Source organism: Mytilus californianus, unplaced genomic scaffold, assembly GCF_021869535.1.
Source record: "Mytilus californianus isolate M0D057914Y unplaced genomic scaffold, xbMytCali1.0.p SCAF_22, whole genome shotgun sequence".
Taxonomy (NCBI): Eukaryota; Metazoa; Mollusca; class Bivalvia; order Mytilida; family Mytilidae; genus Mytilus; species Mytilus californianus.
Window position 1 is genome coordinate 4,491,473 of NW_026262671.1, and position 20,119 is coordinate 4,511,591.

The window sequence follows — 20,119 nt, forward strand, 5'->3', positions numbered from 1 at the left end:
ATCTGCTGTTTATATAACATTTAGTATCTCTCCATTGTACTGCAACTTGATCAACTATTAAATATTCTTGAAAAACAGCTGTTTTAAAGAAATTCTATTTCATTCTAGAAAAATTGAGGTCTGGATGGTCTCTTGGGACAATAATATACAAATAATGCAAATATGGCCACAATTCAAGTTGAAATATTTTCTATTACCAGAACAGCACACACTTGGTATTACTTAATATGAAACAAGTAGGGGTAACACTTTGAATATTTCATAAAAGGTCAGTGGGTTTTTTCCAAACAACTTGTTACCATAGCAACGAAGTTAACTATATATCAACAAAGCACAAAATCAAAATTATAAAAATTTTATTCTATAGTAAAGTGTAAATTCATAAACATGGAGTTATTATTACATATTTAAGTTTTTCATTGTATTGTGTTGTCAGTTGATCCAAAAGTTACCAGGAAAACATTACCTAGCAACCAAATCACTCCTTAGCAACCATAATGAAAGTACAGAAAACTTAGTTTTTCCATATTAAAATATAATCCTCTGTAAAATGTGGCAATTAAGAGATAAGATATTAGTCATATTAATATAATGTAAACTATACAATACCTAATTTTATTAGCAACAAGGTCAGCCCATAGCAACAGTATATTTCCTTGCATGGCAACAATTGAAATAACACAATGATAATAATATCCTATTTCTATTAAAGTGTAATTCTTTATTGTATAGAGCTGCTGTAATATAAATCCAGGTAAAGTCATAATAAATTATTTGCTGGGTTCTCATCATCCCCCAAAAATCCTGCTAAGACAGGGGGTACTTCAGATAGCTATTTTTCAAAGGGCATAAACCCTGAGACTTAATTTTCCAATCATTTTCCTTTTAATCATTGTTAATATGATGCTGTTTTTGTAAAGAGATATATGGCAACAATATTTTTGAAATAAAAACACCCTGTATATATATATATATATGATGAATAAAGAGTATGATTTATTCATCATTTACTATATATGGGCTTATGATTTTATTTTTGATATAATAGAAATTGTAATTGAAGAAAACTCGTACTACAAAGTCATGTTTTGAGGTGGCAAGGAGTCAAATTAAGACATAATATTTAGAACGAATTGGATTTCAACAAAGAATGTGAAAAAAGGGTATGTTTTAGATACACGTATACAAGTAACAACAATTCCCTTATGTATTGATATCATATATCATAACAGTAACACGAATAAATGCTATACAGCACACTTAATAAAAGCACTGATTTATGACCCTTTCTTGGAAAGATGTTAAAATGAAGCTAATTACTAAATCTGGATTAATAAAAAATTCAAGCAACACAATTAACAGTAAACACTTCTGAAATTTACACTGTTTGGCCTTTATATCCATAAGTCTATTACCCTCAGCACATCATTGAAAGGAAAATTTATTAAAACATATCAAAACAAAAAAATCTTTAAGGAGAGGGTAAAAGAAAATAGGTATAACCCTACAATAGAGTTTGACTTCTTGACATTGTGCTGTGTTCTTGGATTTGATTGATTTTATTATGTTGTGTAAAATTCATTGTAATATACAATGTACATGTACATAGTATCTTAAATTTAATTATTTTATTTCTAAATGTGCTATTATAAGACTACCATATTCCCATGTTAAGTGAACAAAAAAATCATGGTGAAAACCCATTTTGTGAAATATATTTCATCAAAATAAACATTTAACAAATTTGAAAACGAATATTGTACATTCAGAAATTACAGGGTTCTCACTAAGGATTTTTGAAGGCGAGTCCAGGGACTCGTCTTTTTTGGCCATGGCGAGTCCAACAGTGAGAAGATAAAATTTAATTGGTATAAAATTTATTATTCCAGTCTTCATGACAAAAAAGAGCAAGAAAATGCTGTCAAATTTAGATTATTTTTAAACTTTGTTATAAAATGATGATTTAAGTGTTCAATTGATACAACAATTTACAATTTTGATGCATCTTTGGACTCACCAGTTTTGAAAATGACGAGTCCTGACAGATTTTCATGAGTCCAGGACTCACGGACTCGCCTTAGTGAGAACCCTGAATTATTGCATTCATTTGTTGTTGTGCATTTAAAATTACTGACCAAAAGGGAGATCAATACATTTAACATTGCATTTAAGAAAAGCTGCAAGCTTATAGGCTAATCAGATTTCAAAATGCTTTTTATTTTGTTATATCAAATCGATCTCATGACATAATAAAATAATAAAAACCAGTGAATAGTTTTAAAATGAATTAACAGCATTCAGATTGTTCAGGTCATCAAGACTTTTCATGTGATGTGAATATATGTCTGTCCTTTAGATTGAGGATATTTGTTCCTTAAGCTCATGAATATCAATTTCTTCAAGAATTGAAGTTAAATTGTCATCGTCCTCCACTGAGATATTTGTCACTTGTAGAGCACGTTCTTTCAATCTACCTTGTTTGTACAACAAAGCCAATCTTGAGAAGTATGAAACAATTTGGCTTGGTTGCAAACATTCATCAAATGAAAATCTTCTCTGTCCATCTTCATTCTTTAACTTTCTCATCTGTTGGGCAATAACATTTGCATTAGCTTTTTTACTGGTCCTCTCTCCTTCAAGAAATATGTTTTCAAGATAGTCCTTTACTGGAACAGAAAATCTTACAACTTTTCTGTCCTTTTTTAGCGCCCAACCTTGATCTAAGAAACATGCTGAATTATTTCCAGATCTAGTTCCTCTCTCCATAGATAAAGAAGAATACTGGTTATTACATGAGTCAGCCCACTGAACTTTGATACTGTCATATGTAGACATTTTTTCCAATTTATAAATATGTTTTTCAAAGTCAATATGTGTTTGATAAGCTGAATATGTTGGAAATGAACATACACATCCACTTTCTGTACATAAGAACAGTTCATTTGTGTTAGAAGAAGGTGGAATGTCTCTTGCTTTTGAGATGCAACCAGTATTTGTCTTCGGTTTTTCAAATAGTTCAATAACATTCAAAGCGGATGAAGGTTGTGATAAATCAGCAGAACAAAGAGCATTGACATCTTTCATAACTTTTCCCTCGCCTATTTTGTATGCCTTGAACTGAATTGCTGATATGCCACTGAACTCTACATTTGTTAAACTGCTAACACCTATCCACTTGTGCTTAACTTTATTTAAGTCACTTATAGTAGTTTCAATATCGACTACTGCTACCTGGCAACCAGCTACACCAGCTCCTTCGTCTATGGCAAACTTCATGTCTGTTGCTGTTGTTACATTATGTCCATTTGCTACAAACATTTTTATTTTTCTTCTAAGGTGAGCAATTTTGGCATCGCAATAAGATTTGCCTGATTGAGCTTCGCTATAGTCATATCTTTTTATTACCAATCCTGCAATTATATGAAATTAGAGCAATGAGAAAGAAAAACAAAATATCTGACCAAGAATGTGTAAAAACAATTATTTTTTTGAAGGCCATACAGTGACCTCAAGTTGCTAATGTCTGTGTCATTTGGTCTCTTGTAGAGAGTTGTCTCATTGGCAGTCATACCACATCTTTTTTTTTATAATTATATTTATTCCACTGCAAGGACATATTGACAGCTTAATCAATTATAGATTGGTCAAGACTATATCTCATGTGGTTTTGAATAAAACTTCATGTTCCCCCCTGAGCATCATATTTCCTTTTGAAGATCTGGAGTTCATCATATGACTATGCGCAGTTAATGTACATACAGTTTTGAATGTTTTGGGTTTTTTTTACAAAATAGCTGATAAAGTCATTATCGTATGCAAATTTATTCCAGACGTTAAAACAAAAAAAACAAAAAAATAACTATTGATCTGTACTGTTTATCAATGTTTATGTCATGTTGTAAAGTTATAAAAACATGTGGATGAGAAAAAAAATGTATGTAAATTATTATTTTATGTTCAGGTAATAAACAAAGCATAGGCAGTGGAATAAAACATTTATTTCCATTGGCTTTAGGAAATATAAAGATTTGTTCACCCTTGAAAAATCATATTTCCCTGGGGCACAGCACTCATGATATACATGAATCTACTTTGGTGAACAAATTTTCATTTCTCCTTCAGGCATGGAAAATATGTATATAGATGTATTGTTTGCCAAAGTCAGTCAGTGATTGATGCTTGATATTGATTCAATTCCACTGTAGATGTAATTTTAGATGGACAGACACACCTTTAAGTCTCATCTTGATTTACAAAAAAGAGTGCACACACTGAAATGCCTTTTTTACCAACAATTGATTTTATGTAGATAGTCCTAATAATAAAGCCTAACTACAAGTATCAAATAAACTTAACATGATCCAAGAAAATAAGGTCATGGTAACGAGAAATACATGTACACCTTACAATTGTTCAATAAAACAAATATAGTTGACCTATTGCTTATAGTATCTAGTACCGGTATATGGACTTGACCACAAAAACTTAACCTTTTTCACTTATCCATGAAATTAGGTCGAGGTCAAATGAAATCTGTCTGACGGGCATGAGGACCTTGCAAGGTACGCACAAACTAAATATAGTTCTCATATTAATCCTAATAACATGAATAATAAAGAAAATTAACATTACAAAAAATCTTAACTTTATTTTCAAGTAGTCACTGAACCATGAAAAAGAGGTCAAAGACAATGGACATATGACAGACAAAAACTTCGTACATAAGGTTTATATATACAAAGTATGAAGCATCCAGGTCTTCCACCTGCTAAAATATAAAGCTTTCAAGATGTTATCTAACGCTGCAGCCGTCGGATCACTATCCCTATGTCGAGCTTTCTGCGACAGAAGTCCCAGGCTCCACAAAAAAACCTTAAACATACCTGTTCGACTACTTATTCCATTTAAGGAGATCCAGAGATTTCCACAGTGGTAACATCCTGCATTGTCTGAGCGTAGGAATATTTCTGTTATCTGAGGCATCTGTGTTTTAATTTCATTTGCTATATGCTCAATGAAATTTGACACTGCAATCCAGTCTTGTTTACTTGAACTCTGTAGTATGTGAACAAATGTTTGATGCTGTCAACAGAAAGATTATTATCATATAAACAGCTGTCAACAAAAAATAAAATAAATTGATCAGAGTCATTATCACATTCTTTTATACTCATGAAATGTTAAAAAATTTATAGAATAACTAATCGAAGAATTCAAATAGAGAAAAATATTCAATGATTGAACGAACAACACATTAATTCATGAACGCACGTAGCGCATGAGTTAATTATCAGTGTTGTTCGGTCACAAGTTGAATATTTTTCGATATTTGAATTCTTTGATTAGTTACTCTTTTTATTACATTGGCAAATGGCTTTTTTTATGAAATCAATGTAGAATATGTAAGGAACTATATCTTTTTTTTACGCATTCACAATTTGTTTTGATCCGACGTTATCGAAGTCTTGACAACGCCTATTGTTGTATGATGTCAGAGGAGTGAAATAACCATGTTTATTTCACATGTGAAATTATCAGGTTTTATTTCACTGGGAAATCAATGTAATTCATTGCAACCAATATAATAATTTAATTTATTTTGCTGCATGCACGGTGAACATGAAAAATCTATTGGTCTATTGTAAATGAATTATGTGTATGGTTCTTGTTATACATTAAAGGCCATTTTAATCTAGTTTGAATTGTTATAGCGTCTTATAGCCGGCACAAAGTAATTTAACCATATCACATCTAAATGATTCTTCATATCAATCTGAGACATAAGGCAAAATAAACATGATAAAAAAATATGTGTGTTTCCTATTACCCTACGTATACCCTCCCTTTTTTTTAGCTCAAAAATAGCGTACCCTAAAGTTTATTTTGTCATTTTTCAATAACCACTGTTAAAGTCAGAATGTCCCTCCCGTAGACTCAATGTAAAAAAAAAATGGTAAAATAAAATGAAATCCCTACCTACCCTATTTTTTTCAAAGGTGTAATAGGAAACACACATATTATTTTTTTTGGCCTAATAAAATGCATGATAGTGTTATCTTGAGGAATGATATCGGTAGAGTGTTAATAGTTAGTGATATGGAAAAAGCCTCATAATACTATGTTGATCAGAAATCTATTATTATAAAACAGCATTTATAATCAGATTGTCACTAGATCAATATCAATTTTTGGGTAATGGTACATGATTTTGGATATCCATATCTTATTCTTAAAACAAAATATATTTCCTCAATTATTCACATACCTTTAAGTTTGTTGCATTCTGCTCATTATTTCTTTGGATACTGTCTGCAAAAATACAAACAGATACATGCCATGAAATGCCCTTTTGACCAAACCAGTCAGACTGTTTTTCTCGATGCAAGCTTGGCAAAAATTTCATGGCCCAGTCCATTACTATAAGAACTTGGTGTGGTTGTAATATGTCAAATAATTCTGTTCTACTCAAATCTTGGTTTACTGTTCTCATTATATGTGATTTCCAACTGTTAATTTTCTCTACTGCATTTTTGAACTCTGCATTATCTTCTGCACTATTAAATTCTAGTTTAGAAATGTCTTCAAATAATGTGACAAGATTTTCACATCGATCACATGTAACAGTATGCTCGTGGGGACAGTCAGATCTGTAATCTACATCTTTAGGGTCACTCAATCCATATCTAATGCAATGATCAGCACACTCAGAACTCTTCGATACATGCAATTTAAAGTCTCCTTTTAAATAATTTTTTCCACTTTTTACTTGCTGCAACAATGATGTCTTCTTTTCAGTTGTTATTGCCCCTTCTTTTTCTAGAACTGCAACAAGACCTTCTATGCATTCAATAGCACTATGCCCATCTGCTGTTATGTTATCAAGCCCGTGTAGATTTCTCCTTTTAGATGCAGCACATGCATTCAAAATGTTATACAACGACGATCTACATAAAGGTGTAAAACAATCCTCTTCACAAAAGCTTTCATACATTTGAATCATTGTTGCATGGCAAGCAGTTCTGACAACATCAGGGACTGTCAATGATTCACCAGACTCTAATTTTAAGTCTCTAGTCCCATAGGAAACAATTTGGTGGAATACAGACGTGAAGAAAAAGGATAAAGCGTGTTCCAGTTTGACAGGGTCCATTCTTAATCTTTTTGATGGCGGTTGTTTATTTTGATCGTAAATAGACTGGAAAGTCATTTTCCTAACTTTATCTACCCTGTATTTTGTAATTCCGGGAATTTTGGTCATCAAAGTGTCTTTTGTAGTGTAGGATGCCATGATTGAAAGAAGTTGTTCTTTAACAATGTTGTTGTTAGTTTCTTCATACAGCTTAGTTAAGGGATCTATCATACATTCAACAGATTTATCTTCAGTATTTGCATGTTCTGATATGTTTTTATGTTTGTTGATCATATGAACAAATAATTCCTTAGATTGGCCTGGTGCAATGGCGTTTAGTACAGTACAGATTAATTCATCAGCTTTACGTTCCACATATCTTTGTGTTGTCGAAGTGACTGAGTTGAAGTTAGTTTGAAGTTGATATTTCAAAGGACTTACTTCCCCCTTACTTAGAGTTGCAAAGACAGTGTTACACGTGCTCAAATCAATAGCTATATTTTCATCGCTCCAATTTGATGTTTGTGACATTTGCAAGTCCTGTGATGATTCCTGAAATAAATTATAAAGCATGAATAATCGTTCTAAAAAATATTTTGCAAAACATGTCTGATTGTCATACTACTGTGTAATTTTCATTTACCTTTTAGAGTACATGGAATCATCTTTATTTAAAAAACCTCTTCTGGATATGCATCTACATATTACAACTGTATGTCCTTATCATTAACAATGTGTGGTTTCAGAGGAGTTGCCATAAAAAACTGTTGCAGTAGTAAATTTAAGCCAAAATGTTAAGTTGAAAGTGGCTTAACTACTAGAAATAAAATCGAATCATAATTTCTTGTGGATAAGCAGTCACATGTACATAGGATGTCCTCATTATCTACAAAGTTTCATGAAATTTTAAAGCATGGTTTCAGAAGAGTTGTGATGACAAACTGTTAACTTCAAAGGGGCATAACTCCTAGAAAAAGAATTGAATCCTGTTGATTTGCAGATCTACATTTGATCTCCTAATTAACTTCGAAGATTGATGAATTTCTGTTGTGGTGAATCAGAGGAGTTGCGATGACAAACTGTTGCAGTAGAATATTTAGGCCAGAATTTTAAGTTCAAAGAGGCATAACTCCTAGAAAAAATTTCCTTATGATATGCACGTCTGCATAGTAAGTCATTATTATCGACAAAATTTCATGAAATTCTGTTGTGTGGTTTCAGAGGAGTTGTGATGACAAGGACAGGACTGACGGACGGACGGATGTACAGGTAAATAAAATGCTTTGCTGAGCGCAGCCTGATACGACCGCAGTGGTCCAACCCTGAACAGTAGGGGCAAATTTGGATACAATATTCAAGCTTGATACTGTCTGAATTTTGATTGTGATAAAATTTTTGACATAATAAAGGTTTCGGGCACAAAATAAATGTGGTCAAAGATCTTACAAATCTATTGCCCAAAACTGCGCAATTGAAGATTTCTTCTTTAAACTTTTCAAAAATTTGAAATTTGAAAATTTTGAAAAAAAATATGAATTCCTTAAAAGAATTGGAAAAAAATCCCCCCCCCTCCAAAAAAATTTTTTTGGAAACCCCCCTTGGAGCAATTACCCCAAGACTCAATCCCATCCTTCCCTTTGTAGTATGGAACCTTGTAGTACAATTTCAGAGAGATCCATACACTTAAAAACAAGTTATTGTCTGGAAACTAGAAAAATGCTTGTTTTTTGCCCTTTTTTGGTCCCTAATTCCTACAAGTTTGGGGCTATTATCCCCAAACTCAATCCCAGCCTTCCCTTTGTGATATGGAACCTTGTGGTACAATGTCAGAGAGATCCATACACTTACACACAAGTTATTGTCCGGAAACTACAAAAATTGTTGTTTTTGGCCCCTTTTTTCCTAAACTGTTGGCCCCATAACCCCTTAAATGAATCCCAACCTTCTACTTGTGGTATTAAACATTGTGGTACAATTTCAGAGCAATCAAAATACTTATACACAAGTTAATATCCTGAAACTAGAAAAATGCTTGTTTTTGGCCCCTTTTGGGCCCCTAATTCCTAAATGGTTGGGACCATCATCCCCAAAATCAATCCCAACCTTCCTTTTGTGGTATTGAACCTTCTTAAAAAAATTCATAGAGATCCATTCACTTAAACTAAAGATATTGTCAGGAAACCAATGTGTCTTCGGACGACAACGCAGACGACGACATCATACCATTATACGATCCCAAAAAATTGTTTGCGGTCGTATAAAAACACTATACCATACGGAACTTTGTTCACCGGGGTATAATAAGGATTAAAATAGATTAGAAGTTTCAAAAGCACATTTGGTGAATAAGATTCACTTTATAAAGCAAGGAATATAATATAACATAGTAGAAAGTAAAGTTTTATCTGAGCTGTTCATAGTCTAATTGCAACAATAACATTGTTTTCAGAGGATTTTCAATAAATCTCTCCAAAGTGTGGATATAGTTTGCATTGCTGTTATATATACACTTACTTGGCTGTTGTTATTATGTTGAATACAAGGCATGCTTGGTCTTTGTCTGAATAAGTATTCTGGTCCTCCTTTTTCTTCCTATAAAATTTAAATGATAATGAAACATTTTTTTATAAATAATTTTAATTTCACTGCAAATTTTCTTTGTGTATTTGTGAGAAAAAAAATGAATTGATTGTGTATTTTTTTTTTTTGTTACATCATGTATACAATGTCACTAATCGTATTATAAAGCTACATGTATGTTTGAGGGTCGTAATGGGGGTACCTTCATTACAAATAACTGTAAAAAATCTTGGCAAATGACGTCCATTAATGGTAATTTTTGGTGAAAGACGATAAAATGTACACTTTCTTTAAGACGATAAAAAATAGACTGATTTTGACGAACCACGTTAGCTTTTTTCCACAAAAACAATGGTAACGATAAATATTTGAGACCTCTGATGAGTCACGATAGGGATATTTTGACGAATCACAGTAAAATTTTAAACTAATTTGAAGCTAACGGTAGCTGAAAATTACCATTTGAAGCCTGATAGTTAAGGGCATTTCTACCCTCATGTTTGTGTTGGTAACAAAGTTTTCCTAATATTAGAATTATAAGTGACCTTGCATCGTGTGGAAACTATTCTGGGCAGGTTTTATATGTAAGAATACCAATTACATGTATCAGGTTTTCTGTGTATTGATACTGTCAAATAAAATCTATGACTCACAATAGGAAGCTTTTTGCATTATAGTAACAACAGTTTTCTATGTTTCACCAGCATTCACTGTATTTGGGTACACGGACGCTGTTCTAAATCTTTTATTAACCTCACGTTATTTTTGCCGCAGTGAATATAACGTTTTATCAAAAAGGATTTCCTATGCTTTTATCCAATGAGAAAACAGAAAATTTATGGTCATATAATAAAACTAAATATTATTGCAATGTATGGTAGCTGTGAACTTTACAGCACGATATTTTGTGTAGATACTAATTTTTTATCACTGCATATTCTTGGATCATAATTTCCTATTTATGAAATCTTTATACTTAATCCTATGGAATCAAACACTTAGTTAACTGCTAGTAGTCTGTTGTTATTTATGTATTATTGTCATTTTGTTTATTTTCTTTGGTTACATCTTCTGACATCAAACTCGGACTTCTCTTGAACTGAATTTTAATGTGCATATTGTTATGCGTTTACTTTTCTACATTGGCTAGAGGTATAGGGGGAGGGTTGAGATCTCATAAACATGTTTAACCCCGCCGCATTTTTGCGCCTGTCCCAAGTCAGGAGCCTCTAGCCTTTGTTAGTCTTGTATTATTTTTAATTTTAGTTTCTTGTGTACAATTTGGAGTTTAGTATGGCGTTCATTATCACTGAACTAGTATATATATTTGTTTAGGGGCCAGCTGAAGGACGCCTCCGGTTGCGGGAATTTCTCGCTGCATTGAAGACCTGTTGGTGACCTTCTGCTGTTGTCTGTTCTATGGTCGGGTTGTTGTCTCTTTGACACATTCCCCATTTCCATTCTCAATTTTATTACTTACCCTGCAGTTATTACTTGCGCAAGCTGTGCTGTTTGAAACTTGTGACAATCCATTGTTTTTTTCTCTGTTTTCAGATATACACTGTTGAAAAATCAAATCATGAACTAATTGGTTTTCTTAGACATGTTAGAGGGAGTAAATATGAGTTTTTGTAAGCAAAATAAAAACCTAAATAACTAGAGCCTGTGAAGCTCATATCAATCAATGTATATTTTCGACCTTGAAGATTAGAATATAATTTTTTCTGTTTTTATTTTCTCTCTAATTTTATTTTTAGTTTTTGCCAAAAAGTGGGTCAAATGAAGGCCTTGGAAATTGGTATTTGCTTCTTCTCTGCTAATCATGCCTCAGCAAATGTGGAGTGTTACCTTGTGAACTTTCTGTATCATTTTGTCTCTTGTGGATGAGTGTCTCATTGGCAATCATACCACATTTCTATAGCACATTAAAAATCTGGATCAGCTTGTCCCTCTTCTACAAAAAAGGGTTAATAATCATAATAAATGAACATGTTCTGGTCGTTAATTTTGCATTTTTAATATTGACAGTCATTCTTATTTTCATATAAAAAGAAAACAGTTTTACAAACCTCAGGCTCTGAAACATCACAAGGAATATCTTCTAAGTTTAATTTGGAAATTTGTTCATAGACAACAGATCTACATTTACGGCAAATTCCTGCATAAGAAAAGAAAAACTTTATTACAAGTAAAATATATCAAATGAGGCTGTAGGAAATTTATGAATGTACATGTGAGCCTACAAAATAAATAACCTATTATCATGATAATCATTATCATAAATGTTAAGTGTTCCATTTAACCAAATCATTCTATAACTATAGTAGGTGCACAATGAAGTAATCGAAATTCTAATGTGTGATCATTGTTGAAGGCCTAACAGTGAGCTATTCATATTAAGTCGATTTACAGTTGTATGTATATTGTTAGAAAATATAAAATAGACTTGAACAAGCTTTCGAAATAGGACAAAATGTGAGACTTCCCAAGCTTTCTCCTGTTCAGTATGAGGGAGTACAAATACATTTTATATTTCACACAATGAACAAATATTGTGTTTACATTGGCACTAGACATGTTTGAAGCTGTAGTTGTTTACATTTGTAAATCCAAGTACATGTAGTCGTATCTGATTTTCTAAAAAAAAGAAAACCGACATAACTGGAAGGTGGACCCCAAAGATGACACCAAAATGAACTTGCACGCAAAAAAAAAACATTTACTATACAGCTTGCTCAACATGGAAGTGGGGTTACAGGATAATTTATTTATACAAGTCAAAATTGGGTATTGGCTACATGTATATGACAGCTGTTATTATCAGACTGGTTACAATTAAATATCTATTGTGTTTTGTTTTCTAAAATCTCACACTGGTATACATTTGTACATGTAATATTTTGATGCAATATTCTTTCAAACAAAATATTGTGCTATTACCCCTTATTCTTTCTTTTTAAATCCATAAGTTAGATGAATAGAAACATAAAATGGACACTTGCAATGTTACGACCTAAAATATGTACATATTTTCACCTGTCCTAAGTCAGGAACCTGATGTTCAGTGGTTGTCGTCGTTTGTTGATGTGGTTCATAAATGTTTCTTGTTTTTATATAGATTAGACTGTTGGTTTTCCCGTTTGAATGGTTTTACATGCACTAGTAATTTTTTGGGGCCCTTTATAGCTTGCTGTTCTTTGTGAGCCAAGGATCCGTGTTGAAGACCGTACTTTGACCTACATTATAACGGTTTACTTTTACAAATTATGACTTGGATGGAGAGTTGTCTCATTGGTACTCATACCACATCTTCTTTATATATCTATATATACCCACATAAAATATAATAGTTTAAACTTGTAGTTGTCATGGTTGTACAAACACTAGTACTGTTTTTTGTTTATATAGAGAATCACGGAAGCATGACTGGAGCGGGCCCCCTCTTGGGCAGTCAGTGGGCCCTGACTTATGAAATTACTGGATCAGCCAATGGTAGATATAGGGTGCCATGTAAGAAACCATACCATTGTGAAAAACACTTTCCAGAGTTTTATAAAACATGTACATGTAATAGGTTCAAGTTTAGGAATTGCCAGTAAACTTGAGATGAGTGTGGTTTTGATTTTGAATAATACCTTACACATGGCATGTTGTTTTTTCATCTCTAATATAGTTTATCACAAAATGTAAAGGCAAAAATTCTCATTAAGATTATTTTCTTTTGCTTTTGTTTAGTTTGGCATTTTATTGTTTTTGTGACAAGTGGAATTTATACCCCCCCCCTTTTTTTCCCTTCTTTTTTTAAATTGATGCATGACCCTCTTAATATTGAAAAAAGTGTTTATATCTATAAAGAATAGTGCTATTAACAAATTTGTTGTTCATTACCTGATCCAACAGGCACCAATTTTCCATTATACATGGAAATGGCTCGACTCATATCCACCGACACTGCTCTCTCTGGTTTTGCCTTCCCCGAGTGGTTAGGATGTGCGCATCCTGCCTTTTTCCGCCAACAAATTCCTAAGGCATATCGATGCCGGGGACATACAGAATATGACTTCAAGGCAGAGAAAATTCCTACCCTGAAGCATATCAAATGACCCTCCGAAGGAATCTCATCTGACTTCAGCCCAACTGAAGCCAAATGATTGTCAATATTTTTACAACAATGTGCAATAGATGTAGCAGTTGATTCTTCTTTGTAGTAAGGGGATAAACCACACTCTGTGTTACAAAATATCGAAAAATTGCAACTTCTGCTAGTCATGTTATGTCACTGTGACTTCCATTTGTTTATGATTAGTGATACAAAGAGTTCCTAAAAGGGAGATAACTCTATTCAAACTTGCTAAAATAGGGAATTTTTTTAGCTGTCAATATTATCAGAAAAACAAAAAAACCCACTGAAAGAAGATTGAGGACAGAATTACAAGTGCTAATATGTTTTATTAATCATGATGTTATAATCATACAGATCTGGTAATAGCTATAAATTAATTTTCAAAAGTCATAAATTTGCATAGGACTATAAGGAACAAGCCTTAACTTAAAGGTACCAGGAAATTAACTACAATGATAAAATATTACTAATGTTTCATTTTTTAATCTTTATGTCATGTAAGGTTTCTAAAAATGTATAGGAGTTGAAGTTTTGTGATATTGTGTGTTTCAATAAAATACAATATTGCCTGATCCTTAGGCAGACTGGCACTTAATTCTAAATGGTGTATTTCTAATTCATTTTTTGTAAAAGAAAATGAGTTGAGGTAAGTTTTTAATGACATAAATACTCAGTTTAAAGATTCCCAAGAACGCGAAATCTTTTGGCGCATTTTACTATTCAGAGCCAGAAACAATTATCAATACCGACAGCTGTAGAGTGGCCGGGATAAAGGGCAGTGAATATTGGACCAGGGCCTCTATTTTGTCTTTCAACGGGCCGCCTATACAGAGCTCTCAAAGAGTTGTTGTAAGTGTTCTTGAATAAAGTCATAATGAAAGTAAGTTGGCATGGATTTGTTGTCATCTATTTCCAATATTTAATGAAATTCGCGCATGACTGTATACTTCTTATTAATGATTGTTTTGAGTGCATCATTTAAGAGATTTAATTGGTTATTTGAGCCCACCAATAATAGGGTGTAATTAAGAAAACAGCTGTAAATTTGATAAATTGTCATAACATTGTCTTAGTTCCTTAGAAGACCGTACCATTCTGGGCCTGTCGATTGTGTCTATTTCATATATTAATTTCTCCTTTTTTCTTTCAGATTTATTGCTACCTTGTATTCTTTAAATATTTATGTTCATTGTGCATTTTATTTTTTCTTTCCTATTTCTTCCGTGCGTTCGGTCTTTTCAGCGTTCTCACGCATATATTTTTTTCTTGACTCTTATGAGATTTATTTTGAAGGTTGCTATTGTCAATGTCTGGAACGAGTTTGAAATTCGGTGCCGATCAACTCTTTTTAAAGGAGTTATGCCCCTTGGAAAAATTATATGCAAATTGCATTGTAAGATATCTCACGGGTACATTTCTTGGAGGATATTTTTGAACTGAAAGTTTAAACGAATAAAAAAATAATATATAGAACGGAGTTATTGCCTTTAAACAGATAAATTATGTGAATCCGTCGGGGACATTGGAACGGTGTTGTTCTTTTACATGGAAAGAGGCATCAGTCAATTGCTTCCTCGATTTAATAGCATGCTTCTGCTGCGAATCACTAAATCTTGCAAGATTAAAAGTGTTACTTTGATTGATTGATTGACTATGGTTTAATAAACATTTAGTGGCAAATATTTATACATATATATAAGAGCAAATAGACAATACGTCAAATGTGTAGGCTCTGCAGAGTGGGTTGCAAATGGAAAAGCGGCTATGATGGACAGAAATTGCTCCCTGCACAGGCCACATTTAAGAGGAGTTGGAAAAGTGTCTATCGTATTTATTGGAACTACAGGACAACTCTACGGGAGAAAACCTCTAGTTGCCCATATTTTCGATAAGCATGCAGTTTAAGCGAATAGTAAATTACTATGTCAAATTACACAAAAGTGACAAATCGTCATGACTTTTGTTCAGAAGTACCAATCTTCACAACTTCTCTTACAAAGCTATTTGTACAGCGTCAACATAATTTATTAAAATGATGGCATTGGTAGATAGATCTTATAATTAGTATATGAATAAAAAATAATAAAGCTTTCGACATAACCATGGTAATGTGTAATAAAAAGATTTTTGCTGATTCTGCGAGACAGTCGTCAATGTTACAAGCGGCATTGTATATACGACAATTTACGCCGTCAAACTGGCTTTCATCCAAAAACGAATTTAATGACACATTTATTATTGAGAAATATATAGCAGATCCTTGATTTTCTAATAATGTGTGTGAAATAAAATGAAATGCACGATTTATGCAAGATATTAAGATTCAATATTTGTTTCATTTAAATTACTAAATGATAAAATTGAGAATGGAAATGGGGAATATGTCAAAGAGACAATAACCCGACCAAAGAGCAGACAACAGCCGAAGTCCACCAATGGGTCTTCAATGCAGCGAGAAAATCCAGTAGGTATTTTTAACTAAAAACATATAATGAAACCAATCTCATTGAAATATAGATCATATGTCCTCAATTCGCTTAAAATGATCTGACAACGGCCCGTTGTATATTCTCTTTAAAATTCCTTTCTAGTGATCCTCTGATTCTGTCGCGAAGAGTTGACATTGGATCAGAGTGTTATAAAATTATCAAAATATAAAGCAGGCAGGTGACCCCTGTTAATTGCAATGTTCAACGTGAAAGGACTTATTTCAAAAGTACATTTTCAAGATTCTTGCTGAGTTGCACTAGTTCTTGTTTGTTTAGAATGTGACAATAAAATTCATCGCGTGTGGAATCCGAAACTAAAAAATAACGTTCATATCTTCTTAGAAGTTAAGAATAACACAATGTTTGCACACAATTAATGTCCATCTATATAAGCAATAATAAAATTGTCTTGACTGAGATGGATAACATCACTATCGCTTCAATAGTCTTCATTCTCATTGTGTCTTTACCTACATTGATGTGACAGTAAACGGCCTCACCAATGTTGTAAGCGACTATTTCTGGGTTTGAACAGATGGTATATATTGATAACTTTGCTTTGCATGAATTGGATAGAATTTACGTCTGTTATAATTATTACCAATTATTTATGTGTAATGTTAATAATTATGTATATACCCTCTTTCTCTGCTAATAGATCAAATTATATAATGAGAATGGAGTAACTTATTATTAATTTCAGAACAATAGAAACATTATTAGTCAACAATACTAGAACACATTCGCAACATCTCGGGTCCGTGACTGAAGTGAACTATAGTACGTCTATTTTAAGTCTGGATTTTTAGTATTGGTTTTGTCGTTTTATGAAGTCGAGCATTAAAAAAGCTGGACAGTTTTCTCGGATTGCAATCGCTTTTTGTCTGACCCCGTCGTTGCCTTCATACTTGGTTTCCCACTAACGGATTTTCATCGTGAGCAGCTTGACGGGTGTCACGGTGGAGCAGAAATCACTTATCCTTCTGGAGAACATAATTTTGTCAAACAGATATCTCCTCATTTTTTTAAAAAAATTTTGTAGGTTAAATCAAGTTGACTTGTTCAGCTGCTTTGACCTATGAATTGACGGTCATGTTTTGTGTTGTAAGTTAAACTTATAGGATTATTTGTGAAAATGTAAACCCTCCCAACAATAATTTTGAAGGAAGCCGGATGTAGTTGGTCTAAAACCGATGATAATGACGGAAATGACGTCCGGAAATCATTTTATTTTCAACCCAAAATAAATAATCATTAGGAAGGTTATAAACTATAGTTGTCATATTATACCTTTAGGGTAGATGGTCAAAACAGATCTCCTGTGGTATCATATATATATATGAATCATAGCAGATGTGTGTTATGTGTCCATGAGACAAAATTCCTACGCTAAAACAACAAAAATATACCAAGAAAGCAACACATGTGGTCTTCAACAACATACAGGTATTTATACAATATACAGGTGTTTATACAATATACAGGTGTTTATACAGTATTTCAGGCCATTTATCTTTCCGATGCATTAGAAGTTGTGAATCAATTTAACAGAAACAATGAAATATTTCCTATCAACACCCAACTGACATACACAAAACATTAGACATACACAAAACATTAGACATACACAAAACATTACACAAAACATTAGACATACACAAAACATTAGGATCAAGCAAAATGCAAACACTGCCGATGTGATTTTATTTTTCATACAAATAATGAAGATTTTTTAAAAAGTTTGTCATAATATCACTTACAGCAGATTGCTAAAATACCCGAAAAACCTCAAAATCTTTTTCTTTAATTTTTTAGGCCATTTTTCGCTATTCTTCCTTTGTTTTGCCAATCATTCTCTATTCTTAATATTTCAACACTAAATTGTTCCTCATTCTCTGTTTTCTTACTTATTTTTCTCTATTCTGTATTTGTTTTGCCCTTTATTCTGCATTTTTTGCTTATTATTCTCTTTCTGTTAACCCCATCCAGAGTCTCATGTAAAGCTACAGGACTACAGCAACACAGTTATCGAGTTTGATGTGCGTCTTCTTTGATGATACTGGTTCTTTTAATGGTAAAGCTCCATTCTTAAGAGGTCACCAAAGGTTACAGTGTAGAAACAAAAACCAGCTAATTAATAAACATATTACGTTAATTAATAGGCGCGTTATGTAATGAAAACAATAATAAATAATACGTAATGTTATCATTAATGATGCTGACTGCCTCCTTTACGTCATACAATGTCGTAAAAGATCGTCTGATAGCGAGTAGTTGTCATCTTCAAAATAAGAACGGACACTTATTGCTTACTATACGGTGTGGGTTGTGCTCATTGTTGAAGGAGGGATGGTCTGTAGTTGTTTATTTATCCTTTTCCTTTTGTGTTTGATGGATAGTTATTTCATTAACTATCATACAACATTCCCTTATCACAATTTCTCATGTTTTGTACACGGTGTTTAAAAATGCCATCGAAAATTCAGTAACTAATAACATAACTATGCAGTTGTATTTTCACCACTCTTTTATCAATGTTATACATAAAATTGAGAATGGAAATGGGGAATGTGTCAAAGAGACAACAACCCGACCACAGAACAGACAACAGCAGAAGGCCACCAACAGGTCTTCAATGCAGCGAGAAATTCCCGCACCCGGAGGCGTCCTTCAGCTGGCCCCTAAACAAATATATATACTAGTTCAGTGATAATGAACGCCATACTAAACTCCAAATTGTACACAAGAAACTAAAATTAAAAATAATACAAGACTAACAAAGGCTAGAGGCTCCTGACTTGGGACAGGCGCAAAAATGCGGCGGGGTTAAACATGTTTATGAGATCTCAACCCTCCCCCTATACCTCTAGCCAATGTAGAAAAGTAAACGCATAACAATACGCACATTAAAATTCAGTTCAAGAGAAGTCCGAGTCTGATGTCAGAAGATGTAACCAAAGAAAATAAACAAAATGACAATAATACATAAATAACAACAGACTACTAGCAGTTAACTGACATGCCAGCTCCAGACTTCAATTAAACTGATTGAAAGATTATGTCTTCATCATATGAATATCAGGCACAATCCTTCCCGTTAGGGGTTTAGTATCATACCATCATAACATATATGAGAAGAACATAACCCGTGTCATGCCAACAACTGGTTTTTAAATAAATGTGTTTAGTGCAGATGCAAAGACCCTATAAGTGAATCAATATCAACGCCAAAATATGCAATCTTTAATGACCTGACAACAGTATCGTAACTATATCCCTTCTTAATAAGTCTATTTAAAGGTTTTGTTAGTTTCAGAGGTGAATACTGACATTTTTGTGCTTTATAAAGAATATTTCCATAAAAAATATGTATTAATAAAATTGTCTGTTGTTCGTTCGCAATTACCAGACAAACTATATATGGCTCGGTAGAACACGTGACAATCATGTTTGGTTGGACAATTGAAAGTCGTCACATGTTATCGTGAGAACAATGTTACAAGTTCATGTTGATCTTTGAGGAAATAATGAGATGTCAAGTAAGATAATCAATTTAATTCTTTCATGTCATGCTCTTAGTCCTATAAAATAAGCCTTCGTAGGTCCATATCGTTTGCTTTCAACGTTTTTTATCGGATATTTATTTTTTACTATTAATGCTGAACCACGAATGGTTATATTATAGGACTAGTCATGCTCTATGCTTATTCTAATATGGGTAAGCATTGTATTAGAAAATACTGAGTAATAACGAGGTGTAAAATATTGACAAATATAATGCCTACCAGTGTTCAAAAG

General features: G+C 32.8%; 1 protein-coding gene across 1 annotated transcript; it reads right to left on the reverse strand.

Annotated features, from left to right (window-relative positions):
- Positions 1 to 339: 339 nt before the first annotated feature.
- On the reverse strand, positions 340 to 14,377 carry LOC127732145 (uncharacterized). Its single transcript, XM_052241214.1, has 7 exons — positions 13,598 to 14,377; positions 11,779 to 11,867; positions 11,190 to 11,270; positions 9,644 to 9,721; positions 6,266 to 7,681; positions 4,884 to 5,082; positions 340 to 3,410 (listed from the first exon to the last, which is right to left on the reverse strand). The coding sequence occupies exons 1-7, from the start codon at positions 13,977 to 13,979 to the stop codon at positions 2,353 to 2,355; spliced, it is 3,303 nt and encodes a 1,100-aa protein (XP_052097174.1). The 5' UTR covers positions 13,980 to 14,377; the 3' UTR covers positions 340 to 2,352.
- Between the last annotated feature and the right edge of the window lie 5,742 nt (positions 14,378 to 20,119).

Excerpts from the sequence above, each read along its gene's own strand:
- LOC127732145 (XM_052241214.1), bottom strand. The coding sequence starts at position 13,979 with ATGACTAGCAGAAGTTGCAATTTTTCGATATTTTGTAACACAGAGTGT. Across the intron at positions 9,722-11,189 it reads GCGCAAGTAATAACTGCAGG|GAAGAAAAAGGAGGACCAGA; the intron begins GTAAGTAATAAA and ends TAAATTTTATAG. Across the intron at positions 5,083-6,265 it reads AGAATGCAACAAACTTAAAG|CATCAAACATTTGTTCACAT; the intron begins GTATGTGAATAA and ends TTCTGTTGACAG.